This window comes from Vulpes vulpes, chromosome 8 (assembly GCF_048418805.1).
Source record: "Vulpes vulpes isolate BD-2025 chromosome 8, VulVul3, whole genome shotgun sequence".
In the NCBI taxonomy this organism is placed as follows: Eukaryota; Metazoa; Chordata; class Mammalia; order Carnivora; family Canidae; genus Vulpes; species Vulpes vulpes.
In genome coordinates this window covers 85087191-85101871 of record NC_132787.1, presented here as the reverse complement: position 1 = coordinate 85101871, position 14681 = coordinate 85087191, and the positions used below count along the sequence as shown (strand labels likewise).

At 40.1% G+C, this 14681-nt stretch overlaps 1 protein-coding gene across 7 annotated transcripts in view; it reads left to right on the top strand.

The window, feature by feature from the left end:
- The window catches only part of RASGRP3 (RAS guanyl releasing protein 3), a 99647-nt gene extending 86937 nt beyond the window's left edge, over positions 1–12710 (top strand). For 4 of the 7 annotated variants that reach the window (XM_026016031.2, XM_072767316.1, XM_072767315.1 and 1 more), the window contains 5 exons: positions 2165–2312; positions 5892–5928; positions 8323–8448; positions 8812–9176; positions 10790–12710. In XM_026016031.2, coding sequence (XP_025871816.1) covers positions 2165–2312; positions 5892–5928; positions 8323–8448; positions 8812–9176; positions 10790–10798 — 685 coding nt within the window. In that variant the 3' untranslated portion in view covers positions 10799–12710. The remainder of the gene's footprint in view (positions 1–2164; positions 2313–5891; positions 5929–8322; positions 8449–8811; positions 9177–10789) is intronic. The other 3 variants (XM_072767318.1, XM_072767319.1, XM_026016032.2) reach the window with 1 other exon arrangement.
- The last annotated feature ends 1971 nt before the right edge of the window (positions 12711–14681 follow it).

The following is a 14681-nucleotide window of genomic DNA, read 5'->3' as shown; positions in this document are numbered from 1 at the left end:
ACACCTAGGCTCGTCAAGTCCTCAGCATCAAAGGACTTGAGGGCAATCCTAAAACACACAAATAGGTAAAATTATTTTAAATTACTTATAGTATTCAGAAGAGCAGATGATATCTATAGGTAGCCAGGAAGTGTCCTTGCTTTTTCTCTTTGCTAGCTCAAAGGTTGTTCTGATAAATGAAGTAAAAATATATTTCTCTTTAGCTTCAAATGATTCCTGGAAAATTAGATGACTTTAGAGGCTAAAAGCCAGCTCATTAGAAAATAATGATAAAAAATGTATATTGCAGAGAAACACTGGCATTAGTAATTTGATTGCTTAATTTTTAATTGTGTGAGATTAGTTCCTCATTTCAAAAGCATCTGTAATGAGATGCTAGATTTTATATTGGTGAAATGTCCAAATTATACCACTTTAACATCCTGTAATATTTTTGTTGGTGTGAGAATTTTTTAAAAATTAAATCTGTAAGTAATTCAATACACCAAGGAAAGCCTTGGTATTTTATCACAAACACCTTAAAACCTTAATTCATCTTCATTGCATATCTAGAACAAAGAATAATTTGAAATAAATTGTTAGAAACATAAACTTCTTTTACAAAATAAAATTTAAGTTACCTGCTAACTATCTACTTCCCTTAGTTTGTTTCTGTCAGGAACATGTGTGAGGACATGAACTTAAAATCACTTCCTACTCTTCACCTCTTTTTTTTCTGCCAATTCTTTAGATGGACCAGACACTGTCCCAGCAAAGATATATAAAAATGTTTTTTTTCTAAAAATGAAGGTTTGAAATATTCATAGCTTACATGATTTTTGTCAGACAAGCTGAGATATGTCAATTTTGAGAGGCGAGTAGAACATCCAGGAGATTCTAGTAAGGTGTAGATATGATACCAAGGTTCAGCAGAACAGTTGCAGAGGTATACATTGCTAGCTCTTCAGCCCAGCCAGGCAAGCTGGAGTCCCAGGCATGTGAGCAAATTCTGATGCGAAAGTTGAGAAGAACATGAGGTTGGGGCCTGAGGAGGGCAGCTTTGGGGACTCTTACCCGCTACCACATACCATGCAGCTAAAAGGAAGAAGTTGATCCTATAAGAGAGCCAGAGAAAGAGGAGCATGGGAGGCAGGAGAGAAACTGGGCTGTGTGGAATCACAGGGGTACATGGAGGAGAGGATCACCAAAGAAGAAGCATGTCCCCATGCCACATGCAGCCCAGGAGGCCTACAACTTCAAGGGGTGAGAAGGCCACTGAGGACAGTTTCAATAGAATAGTAGGGCTAGAAGCCTGGTTATTTGGAGTGAAGAGTAATCGAAGGGGGGGGGGGGAATCTCTAATGAATATTCTTTTTGAATACTTTGGGAGTAAGAAAAGGGAAAGGGAAAAAACAGGTACATGGGATGGAAGCAAGGCTGAGGAAAGACATTTTCCAGGCGAGGGAGTTGTGAGCATATTTGTATACAGAGGTGAAGAAACTGAACAGAACCTGGAAGGAGCCGCATCCTGGGAGGCTGCAGGGTGGGAGATGGGAGCCTGATTTCCTCAGAGATGGGAGGACCCAAGAAGATAAAAAGGGATTCTGAATTGGCACAGAAGGGTGTGGCCTCCAGTACATTCTGATGTGGAGAGAAGCCGTGTGAAGATCACCTACTTCAGGTGGATTTGATCTCTTGGTAAACTAGAAGTCTGGAGGGTTCTTTGTGAAAAAGATCTGGGGGAATTGTGCTGGCAAATGGTCTATAAGCCAGTAACATATGAATGAGAGATTACTAATAATAGTGGCCTGGATGACATCAGGCTGAATGAACTTGAGCATGGTGACCCAGTTATTACAGTTTGCTGCCTTTCTCCAGCAACCCAATTCTTACACACCCTATTGCTAGGTATGGGCTAGAAAAAAGTTTTCCTTCTGGAAACTACCATTTGGAAATGAAGGAGACTTTCCGTAGTACAGTGCCTAGGATATATGTACATATCTCCTCCTTACTAAGAAAGCCTTTGACACTAAATGCTGTCTTTGAGGTTCTCTCCTTTCAGAAAGAACATCACTCCCCACCCACTTTTGGCCACAAAGGTTTGGAGGGTTGGGTGATTAAAGTGTGTCAGCCACTTAGCAACATGATCTTCAAAGACCCCTCCTTTTTCTGATTCTCTTCACAGGGATGGCCTAATTAGTAAAGATGAAATGATGGCTTACTTCCTACGAGCTAAATCCCAATTACACTGTAAGATGGGACCGGGATTTGTCCATAATTTTCAGGAGATGACCTATCTCAAGCCAACCTTCTGTGAACACTGTGCAGGATTTGTAAGTCTGTTTTCTATTGTTTTCTCTTGTGGGTAGTTATCCGTGCCTCATTCTGAGAAGGTAGGAAAATGATACACCAACAGAGTATTGTCTGCTTTAGATCAGAAGTAAAATATGATGGCTCCCTGAAATTAAAAATTAAGTTAAAAACAAAAGCAAGATCTGCAGGTTTCACTATGTTCTTTCTAGGAATGCAGGGCTGATGACAGAGAAGGATGATGAGGCTTGTTAACTCAAGAGAGCAGTTTGTCTGTTAATCCCTGCCAAGGCAAGTTTCTGCCCAATGAGCCTTGGCATTCAGTGCTAATACTCATAGCAGGTGCAATTAAGGGGAGTATTTATCTTAGCCAGTTCTTCCCAGTTCTTGTTTCATGTGATGTCAGTCACTAGAAATCCATCATGGCATGGCTCAATAATTCATAACCCAAAAAGGAAGAAATCTTTTTGGAGGGAAGATGGTTATAATAATAAATAACATTTACTTGGCACTTGACAGTAATGAAGTGCTTCCATAGACGTTAGTGTAATTAATCCTCAGCACTCGCTCATGAAGTGGACATTTTATTCTCCCCATTTGCCTAGTAAGACAGCGAGGTCCAGAGAGGATAAGTCAGGTTTCCAGGATCATACAGTCAGTAATCACCAGAGCCGGGACTCAAACACAGGTGTTCTGACTCTAAATCCTGCGCTCTACCTACACGGCTTCCTACACTTTGTTTCCCCACATTTGATAATTCTTTGCAACTAAGGGCAGCTTTGGCCCTGATATTGAACAAAGACTCATGCGCCCTGAAACTCTAGTTGTTACCCGAATTGTAGAAGATGAAAATGTGATCCTGTAGGTGAGGATGGCCCAGCAGCCAGCATGGCTATTGCTCCTTTGTCCAAATGCCAGAGCTCAGTTATGTTAGCTTTATTCAGCCATTGTGTCCACTGGTGACTCCTCTGAATTCACAGCTGATATTATGCACTGCTGCAGAAATTACACTTTTCTCATCCCAAGCTTGAAGGACTGGCTTTAGGGGGCCCCAAGGACAGGAGTTTGTGTTCAAGCACACATCCTGCCATGTTGTTGCGATACTTAAATGACATCAGACGTGTTGCCCGTCATGTAGCTCAGAATAAATACTTCTCCTCTTGAGTGCTCTTTAATATTTTAGAGTTTAATTGAAATTAAGTCATTTAATGTTTTAATAGCCCTTTTTATTCTTCAAAATATATTTAATTTCAATGGATGAGATTTGATTTGATCTTTATTCACACACACTTTTTTTTTAAGTCCATTGGTTTTCAGAGGGATTTATAAGTTTAGATGTGTCATCGAAAGGAATTGTAGGGGAAGGCAAGCAACTATTTTTTGGTGCCTGGACCACCTGCCTTTGAAATAAATTCCATTTTAGGGGTAAGCAAAACAAACACTATTTGAAATCCATTTATTTCAGAATTCCCGAACTGAAGAATTTTGCTAATTCCCTTGTTTTGAGGTCTGGGGAAGATAAGTGATTTCTGTAAGATCACAGGGAGCATTAGCAGCAGGCCCATGACTCATATACGCTCCCAGTGCTCCTGACATTGTACTCCCTTCAAATCTTAAAGCAACCTGAAGTCTCACATCAAAGCCTGGGGAAATAGTCTTATACACCCATCCACATGAGGTCACTATCTCCTGTCCTTGGCTGGCAGTGACAGTGACCCAGAGCCTCTTCCTGTCTTGTGTTGTCTCTTCATTATTAAGGAACGTTAACAAGCAATGCCCTGAGTTTCCCTCCTGATAGGACTCAGGCTTCACTCTATCTTTTCTAGCAGTTCCTGCAGCTATGCTGATAATGTGCCATATCTGGATATTAGAATGCTTCTTCTCAAATCTTAACTTCTCTTGTCCTAGATCAGTGGCTTTTGCTCACACATAAAACACCCAGGAGTAGTGGCTTCATGTCTTTCCCTCCTGTGACACATTCTTCTTTTCTTACTAGCAATGAGACCTTGCCAAGTGACATCACCTGTCTATTGCTCAGTCTAAATATACATAGCATGCAATGAGTTAATATACATTAACTAGAAAAGCTTAAAACAGTGCCTCTCACAAAACAAAAGTTCAATAAATGTTAGCTGTCATTATTATTGTTATTGCTGTCACCAAGGGCTCTGTGAGCAAAGGATTTCTTACCATTGCAAAGTTTCCCAGATGCGCGACCTTGCAGATTATTTAATTTTCTGGGTCATCCCACTCACTTGTTATAGGAGAGAAGCAAACTAGATTATCTTGAAGATCCCTGTAGTTCTGGCATGATGTGATTACCCTGATGCCCCTTCCCCTTTCTGGATAGACTGTTCCTTATCCTCTTCCAGTCATCCGAGGTAACTGAGGCCTTGCTTCCAATCAGTTGTCTTAATAATCCTACCTTCCCAGCATACATTTGCAACTTAATAATGTACTCGGGAGGACATGATAACTTTTAAGACTCAAAAGAATCACTTACTACTGGTGAAATTTCCTTGTCAGAAAGAGGGTAAGGATTGGTCTTCCTGACACCCTCGAGTCACTTGACATTGACATTTATTTTATTTACTGGCATTTATTTATTTATTTATTTATTTATTTATTTATTCTTCTTATAGAGCGGGTCATAATGACCACTCTCAGGGCATTGTTCCCCTATCATAGAGGTAAATGACACTCCCATCAGCCCCCATATACCACCGGCCCTGTTTCTTTTAGGATCATTTTATTAACCAGGTATCAGTCACCTAACATAACCACTAAAAGGTTACAAATGGAGTTCTTCCAGCTTAAAGCTAAGCCCACTGAATTCATTAATATTTATGTTTCTGTTTCCCTGGGATCCATGAGCAATGCTGTGGAAGGCATGGGGAAGAACACACCACCACCAGGATGATCCCCTGAACCCCCTAAGGAAACACCCCTCCTTAAACTGTAGGCCCTCACATCTCTCCAGAGGCACTTGTCACTTCCTACATCCTACTTCCTCTGGGGTTGGCACAATCTGAAAGCTTTCTGCATCTCCCTGAGCCCTGGCACAGGCCAAACACTGAGCAATCAGAGAATGACTACGTGAACAGATAGATCTTTTCCTTCTTTGTATTCTTTCAGGGTACAAATGCTACTCAGAAAAGAGCCTGGTACCACGCGAGTGCTTTAGTGGGATATGCACCATGTAGTTTGCTTAATTTCCTGTAGGGGGCGCTAAGAGCAGCTGGAGTGATTAAAAAGAAGGCAGAGGGAGCTGGGGGCTTCCAAGAACAGTGAGTCTCCCCAGTAAATTTTGCTGAGAGTGCATGATACCAAGGTCCAATAAATGTACCAACATCAGTATCCCATCCCGGCTCCCATCTGGCTTTCAGATAGAAAAGGGAAGCACAACTGTTATCACCCCAGCTGGAGTGAGCTAGGAGACCATTCTTCTATCTGACAGGAAGGGTGTCAGGATCAGTTACATCCTGTTTGTGCTCTACCAGCCATCATGCTTCCCAGGACTTCCTTCTCTCTGGCCTTGTTTTGTTTTGTTTTTTCCAGATTTTAATTCAGATTCTCTGACATTCTTTTGTCTTTTGTTACAGCTCTGGGGCATAATCAAGCAAGGATACAAATGCAAAGGTAAATAAACGTTATGTTGTAAAATGTTAAAATGTCAGTGTGTCTGAGGAAGCTACAGAAACTCTTGGCATCTTGGAGAACTCAGGTCTTTGGGCCACTGGCAACCGAAGAAGGTAATGTGTCTAGGGAAAAAAAAATCCCTGCAGTTCTGGATAACCTCAATCAGAATTTCACAATTCTTGCTTGCAAGAGCAAGCAAACCACCCTTATCAACCCACAGACATGTGGCCTCTTCACTAGGATGTCTTGTGAAACATCACACAGTTAGGGTGAGAATTTTGGAGTGGAAAAGGCCTAACTAAAATACCATATAAAAGAACTTTGTCCTTCATGGGAATAAGCACATACTCATTCTTGTAATACATATACCTTTCTTTCTGCTCTCACATAGAGCTAGCTATTCCTTTTGCCACTAAATCACAGATGATGGATGAAAAACAGATTTAAGGTTTCTCCTTAAAACTTATTTTTGTCCCTTTCAATGAATTTGTTCATATGGTTCCCCATTTAATTGAAGTTTATTAACAAATAAAAAAATATATACTTGATAAATGCAATATACATGCATATAAATAGGCACTTAGGACTCTTGCCACTAGTGCCTATATGATCATTATATATTATTGATGTTTATTTTTAAATTTTACTTAAAATCAATTAATTAGCATATACTCTTTTATTAGTTTCAGGGATAGAGTTTAGTGATTCATCAGTTGCATATAACACCCAGTGCTTATTACATCATGTGCCCTCCTTAATGCCTATCACCCAGTGACCCCATCTCCCCACCCGCCATATATTATTGGTGTTTAAATAAAGAAATTAATGGATAGTTTACTGATGGTTTTAAGAATCTGACAATGCTCTTGAAAGATATCACTACAAAAGAAAACATTTTCATTACAGAATGCCTTCAGATTAATACAATTGCCTTTTGGTGACTTTTTTTCCTAGCTATCTTTTAGGATTTGGTCCTCGTGTTGTATGAACAGAGTTTCCGGAAGCTCAATGGGAGCCACCTTTTCATCTCAAAAACCTTCCCTTTAGTTCTTGGTATTAGTTGTCTGAGTGTAACTTGGATTGGTACTTTCAAGTAGCAAAGATACAGCAAAGATATCTTACCACCTAGCTTTAGTTTTATTCTGGTTTCTGACCCTTATCCTCTAAAGACAGACACACACACACACATATAAACACACTTTTATGAAGATGAAAATCAATTAAACCCTTGGATCATCTGTGTATATACAGTATTTTCTCTTAAAGGCAAAAGAATGTTAAAAATTAATTAAAATAGACAACATTTCATTATAATTTAGTCTTTCCATGGTGTCATTACAAGAGTATTTGAAATAAGATCATTTGAGGGGAAAGCAAGTATTGGAAAGAATTAGAAAGGTCCTCTTTGATAGGAGAAAGACGCTCTTTAAAATGATCCTATCTGTTCATTCTAAGAGAAATGTAGAACCCTCTATGGGAAATAACTGTGTTTCTCTTTTGCAAAGCAGCCCAGGTTTTCTACTCTAAGTAGCAATTTATAGTCTACTTTCTTAACTAAAGCATTCTAATGAGAGTTTTACAGACTCCATTTTACAGGCTGCCATTTCAAAGCCATAATCAAATCTAGAATATGTTATTGGGCATAAGCCCATCTTGTTTTCTGTTTCTATGCAAAGAGAGGAATCAGGAGATAAGATCCTTTGTTCTAGAAAAGATTTTGAGGGGGATGCCTGGGTGGCTCGGTGGTTGAGCATCTGCCTTTGGCTCAGGTCGTGATCCCGGAGTCCTGGGATCAAGTCCTGCATCAGGCTCCCTGCAGGGAACCTGCTTCTCCCTCTGCCTATGTCTCTGCCTCTCTCTGTGTCTCTCATGAATAAATAAAAAAAATCTTTTAAAAAAATTAAAGGAATGAAGAAGAATAATAAAATGCAGGCAGATACTGAATAAAGGGATACCTGACTGTAAATGAGCAGAGGCAGCTGTTGGGCCTAGAAGACACTAGAAGTTGGGGTTTCTTTCCCTCATTCTGGCTCAAGGAGCCTCTTGGTGGAGCCTGGGAGACAACCCCAGTCCCATGGAATTGGCATTTAGTTTGGGGCAAAGGCAACTCCCTGCTAGGTCTATGCCCTGCTGTTTTGCTCCCCAGCGCCTCAATGAATTGTGTAGAGGGAGAAGTTGAGCAAGTGTGAGAGGAACCCTGGGGAGGCAAGTAAGTCCCACTGGCCTTTCTCTGGTCCCTAGACACACTCTGCAGGCCTGAGCTGGACTCTGAGTCAACATGAAGCAGGGAAGGGGGAGGGCACAGCCAACAGCTCAGGGGCACCCTGGCAGCCCAGTCAGCACCAGGTGCACATGGTTGCCACTAATCGTTTGTGATACTTGGTGATTTTTCAGACTGTGGAGCCAATTGTCACAAACAGTGCAAAGACCTCCTGGTTCTGGCCTGTAGGAGATTTGCCCGTGCTCCCTCCTTGGGCAGTAGTCATGGGTCACTGCCTGGAAGCCCCTCATTGCCCCCAGGTAAGATCCTCTGCTTTCTTTTCTACCTCAATTTCCTTCTGCTCATCTTTCCATATTGGACTTTCATTGGGTTCTGGATCTGAACCTGGTCAGAGTCATTATAAACACCAAGATCAGAGTCATTATACACACCCTACTTCAGGGTGAGTAGCTATGGCTATACCCTTGACTCCCACCTGCTTCTCTCTGCTCTCAGGTCTCACGTCTATGCATTTCACCTGCAGGCAGTTTGGGTCCATCTCTGGTCTGTCCTTCTAGGGACATCGGACTTGCTCATCGGACTCCTGTGATTTGCACCAGCTTTGACAGTTTGCTCTAAAGCAATCAGATGTCAAATAATCACAACAGTCTCTCCTCTTCCAGTGCAGGATGAGGTGTTCGAGTTCCCAGGCGTGGCTGCAGGACACCGAGACCTGGACAGCAGAGCCATCACACTGGTTACAGGCTCTTCTCGCAAGATCTCTGTGAGGCTGCAGAGGGCTACCACCAGCCAGGCCACTCAGACCGAGCCTGTATGGTCAGAGGCTGGCTGGGGGGACTCAGGGTCGCATACCTTCCCCAAAATGAAATCCAAGTTCCATGACAAAGCAGCAAAGGACAAAGGTTTTGCCAAGTGGGAAAATGAGAAGCCCAGGGTGCAGGCTGGTGTGGATGTTGTGGACCGGGGTACCGAGTTTGAGCCTGACCAGGATGAAGCAGACGTGGGTGAGACCAGACAGGATGGTGAGGTCAGTTCTGGGTCAAAGCACAAGTAAAATCACAAGAAGGAGGCTAAAAGGGGCTGAGACAAGCGTTTTAGTGAGTCCAGGAGACAGCCTAGTAGGTTTTTTTTTTTTTTTTTAAAGATTTTATTTATTTATTTGAGAGAGAATGAAAGAGAGAGAGAGGGAGAAGCAGGCTCCTCACTGAACAGGGAGTTCAACATGCAGCTTGATCCCCAGACCTTGCGATCATGACCTAAACTGAAAGCAGATGCCCAATCCACTGAGCCACCCAGGTACCCCTAGCCTACTAGTTTTGAGAGCTGAGTGGTTGCACATTAACACGTACCACTTTTCATCTTGCTCTTGGCTTGTTATATGATCCCAGGCAAATGATTTCTTCTCTTTGCTCCTCAATTCCCTCATATATAAAATTGAACCAGATGGATTCCAAAGCTTAGTGAGGCTGTCATTTCTGTGAACTGATATGATGTCCCAGGGATCCATGACTCACTGTGTGTATCCAATAGGCCAGTACCTGTATCAGTTTAGTTTTCCAAGCTAGAATCAGGGTAGGGGAGGGAGGTTGATGGGCAGTGGAAGCAAAAGACTTGCAGATAGAGAAGAAGAGTTGGAAACTTTTGCCCTTACCACCCCCAACACCCGCAAAAAAAGTCTTTTGACAGCATCATGGAAAAGAAGGGGTGGTGAGAATCAGAGACATAGGAGCCTGAAGGTTCTATAAGCCAGGCCCTGGCTCCACATAAAAATGACATTCACATCATCCAAAGCAGATTGGAAGCATGTGGAATTTGTTAGAATAAGCTGAATATATAAATTGATTCAAGATAGACTTAGATAAATTTATTAGTCAACAGTCCGTAGTGTATTAAGAAAAAAGATTTGGGGAAATCAGTGTCATATTCCTAACCTTTCAAGCCATGCCATGGAGGGCAGCCATAGCCTCCCTATGGAGTCTTTCTCATAAACAGAATTATTGGGTTAGGCAGAGAACCTATTGAATCAAGCCAGTGCTCTTTATTCTTATGGGTGGTCCTTCACATTCCACTCTTTAGGAGACCTAAATACACAGTCCCCTTGGTTTCCTGTGATGAGAAAAACTCCAGTGACCTTTAACCCAAATTCCTCTAGTTCTTTCCTCATTGAAGACAATTAATAAGGAGGCCAGAAATTATCTTAAGTCTTATGCAGTTTATTGTAAGTTTTGATATGTTTATGCATAGCTCTCTCTGCATATCTCTACATATACCTATATAGATATGTATCTTTTCTCTCATACAAATTTTCTCAGTGCTCTTACCCAAGTTTACATTGTGTTTTTCTAAGAGAGAAACCTCAACAAGAAACATTTCATAGACCAGTGTTTTGTGGAGCCCCTCTTAGGAAACATTAATGTAAGCAAACTTGTTGAACTCTAAGATTTAAGATTTTATGTGCTGTGTAGACTACATGATCTTTTAATTCCCTCTAAATCTTCAGAGTACAAAGTGCTTGATCATTTGATCAAAGTGATCATTTCAGATGTTCCCTCAAATGTAACTGATAAACTGCTTTCTAAGAATATTCTTGTTTTATTAAGTGTGACCCAGCCATACAACAGGTTCTGATTCATGTTGCAGGATGGCTGACTTCAGGCTGAGGACACTGGAGGCGATGATGTCAGCATTTGGAAGGAGCAAGATGAGAAACTCTGAAGAACACTCCAACTCAGGAAGTTATCTGAAAAGATATCTGGGACTTATACTGCTTGGTGACACCATGGGGTCTCTCTGATTAGACTATGGGACAGAGGATTTACCCTATGAACTATTTATTTCCTCCTCCCCAGGCCCTAGTCAGGTGCCACCAAGACTGGGTGATGTAGTTAGTAGATTTCTCCTATATCTTTCTCTAGAGCCATTTATATATGAGTGAAGTGAAAGCTTTTCTGCATGTACTTGATACTCATTCTCTGAACTCTACTTTTTTGTGAGAATATTATTTCAGTATTTTTTATAAACTTTTGGTGGGGGAGGAGTCAATATAGAGGTCTTTTTTTGTGTGCTTTTTGGATGGGACCAGGACTTATTTTCTTGAGGGGACAAGAAAGCTCTTCAGATCCTGGAATGAGGTGGTTCTTCTAACGTAAAGAGATGTTTACATTGTTCTTACCCTACAGTCGCTGTCACAATGTGTAACAGGTCATACATTTATGTTCACATAAGTCTTACCAATTCTGCATCCTAAGGAAGCTATGACACAGCCATGAAAATCTCCTGATATTTATAATTGCTGTGGGGGAAAATTAAGTATACTTGCCTCAGCTATGTTTAGCCATTTTTCTTAAGACTCCTGTTAAGACCGCCAGTAAGAAATGTGGATAGTGATTACAAAATCAATTAAAGTTTTGGGGGATAAAATTTAGGAGAGAAGCAAACCAACAAGCAAACCACTTAGTGAAATGAAAAACAACCAACAATCTTTAAAAATTCAAAACAGTTTTAAGAACTTTGTTTGTTAAAAAAAAGAAAAGTTTTGATTATAAAAGAGAACTTTTGTCCTCTTCCGAAGAAATTGCCATCCATAATTAAAGAGTAGTCATAGAAATCAAATCCTCAGAAACAACCTTTGATTAATATTTTATTTAGCTTTTAAGGTATCAGTATTTTCAATGTCTCCCTTTGACCTACAGAGCTACACGTGGGTCTGTTTTTTACATGATTAGAGGAGAGAGAACTTAGTTCAACGTGTTCAAATAGAGATTGGATTGAGCCAGTGGACGAGGGGAGTGACCTGCTGCCATGTGGCCAGTGTGAAATTATGGCCCCACAGAAGTGCACTGGTCTTCATTGGAAGTTTAAATGTATAAACCATACAAGATTGAATTTATTTATATTTGGGGCAGTCACTTCAGTAAATAAATGCCTTTCTTCTCTTTTTCCATTAGATAAAATTAAGGACAGTTCTCCTCAGCAAACATTTGACCACCTGCTTTAGGCAGGTCCTGTGCTAAAACGCACAAAGACAAGCAATATTTAATCTCTATCCTCAGGAGAAATGGTTCCTTAAAGTACAATTCCAGATTTGCTAGGACAGACTTCATTGTGCCAAACAGATTGAGAAATTGATTTGCAGAAATATTGCGAATTAAATGAAGTTATTAGTTGAGGGTGCTTTGAACAAGCTATGTAATAAGAGAACTTGCTCACCATTTGCAAAGAACCTCAGAAAGCAAGCAGCCATCCCCAAGTGTTGGCTTTATGTATATATAGTATCTATTCCTCTTCCCAAATGCAATGAAATATGTGTTAACAAAATTAAAAATAGAAAATGGCCATTTAAGTACCTTAAACGTGTGTTTTTTTAATTTTAAGAAAATTCAAGAAGAAAATTTGGATTGTTCTTTTTCCTCTCAAAGGAATTATTTGACTCATCACTTAGTTTGGGTTATTTTTGAGTTTTCATATCTAAGAATTTTATATTGTCAGCCTTCCTATGATGAACATAAGAAATGTACCTCAAATAAAAAACAAATAAATACAAACAACAAAGAAAACAAAATATGTATATGTGTGTATATGGGTATACATACACACACATGCACACACACACTAGTATTATAATTTTGTTGAAGAGGACTCTGTGTCCATAATGAAGCTGCTTTATAATTTTGATTATATTATTTACTCACAACCAGTGGTAACTCTGATGGTTCTAATCTGTCAGTTTCCCATTATCAGTAAGATAAGTAAATTAGGCAAACCCATGGTGAAGCAAAAAGAACTGTTATGTTTGGTCCCTCCAGGCCTCCCTTTTATAGGTTTAATGGTCACCACCACCTTTTTGGTGAAAGGCAAAAGCAAAATCAGACTCTTAACAGTGACTATTATCAAGTCCCTGGAGAGAATAGTTTGGGCACTGCAACTGAGTCTTCCTTGAAGGATGTACTGATTGGATTGATCTTTAGATTTGCCTAGCTAGAGGGTGGCCCTAATTGGTATTAGTGGCAGCCTCCTGAAGCAATAACATTCCCAAATATCCATGGTAACAGAGTCCCTCCAAAGGTCCAAAGGGCTTGCTGTTTCACAACGAAGGCAGGACTCCTACAGAAGGGAGCACCAAACTGTTCTTGATGATAGAAACCTTAGCATACCTAAAATAAACATATTGATTTTTGAGGACATAAATTCAAAGAACATATGGCCATATGGCTCTGGCATGCAATCCGCAATCAGATTTAAATCCCATCACTGCCAGTTGTAGTTACGAGACCCTGGGCAAGTCATGTACTCTGTTTGAACCTCAGTTTCCTCATTTGAAAAAGAGAGATTTCACCCCTTCCTCAACTACCTCACAGAGCTCTTGTAAAGATCAAGTCGAATCATATGTGTAAAAGTACTTTGGAAAGACATAGTAAGTCAGTCAATATTACTTTGCAGTTATGCAGGGTTCTTTTCTAAAATTGTCTACAGGATCCCAGACTCTATGTCTACGCGGTTGTGTACTTTGGAAGCTCTATATCCAACATTTAACTAACTTCTGTACCAAAAACAATTATTTAAATGAGAAATATAAATGAAAAATATTTAAGGGGTTTTTCTTATTTCTGGCATTATGTGTGTGTAGGGTTAATTCTGGTCAGTTTCCTAAAATTGGCTATTCTCTCTCTGTTTGAATAGAGGTAGGCAAGACTAAGAAACCAAATGGGTAAAATGCAAATGAGTTAAGAGAAATATAGGTCAATGTCTAGCTTAGGTTTAAGAGGTTGGCTCTTAAAAAAAAAAAAAAAAGAGGTTGGCTCTTGAAGGAATTTAGTTTAATAGAGACAGACGAGGAAAACAATTATTTTTAAAATAAAAAGTACACCATTCATTTGATAACCAGAATATATTTTACATCTAGCGAAGGTGGTAATGATAGGAAACTACTTGGGATTTAAGGCTCATCGGAAATCATTTCCTCCAAGTTGCATCCAAAACTTGCTGAAGTCTAGAGTGTACTCAGACCTCAAACAAAAGTATCTACTTTATTTTCTTTTTAAAATGTTAAAAACAAGCACTTGGAATTCATATCTATTCAGAAACTAAGTGACTTGTGGTTTATGCAAAACAGCATAAGGAAAACATTGCTTGGGGCATTCTCTAAGGCAGGTGGCTTGAACACTTCAAAAATAAAACGTCATTAAAAAAAATAGAAGGGCTAGGGCACCTGGGTGGCTCAGCTGGTTAAGCGTCTGTCTTCAGCTCAGGTCAAGATCTTGGGGTCCTGGGACTGAGCCCCACATCAGGCTCCATGCTCAGCGGGGAGTCTGCTTCTCCCTCTCCATTTGCTGCTCCCCTTGCTTGTGCTCACTCTCATAAATAAATAAGTAAATAAATAAATAAATAAATAAATAAATAAATAAATAAATAAGAGACTGAGTAGTTCTGGATCAAATGAAATGCGTTAACCAAATGAAACACAACAGTCACATACAATATTGTAAACCTTGATGGGATTCTGGATCAACAAATAAAGCAGACACTTTGGAGG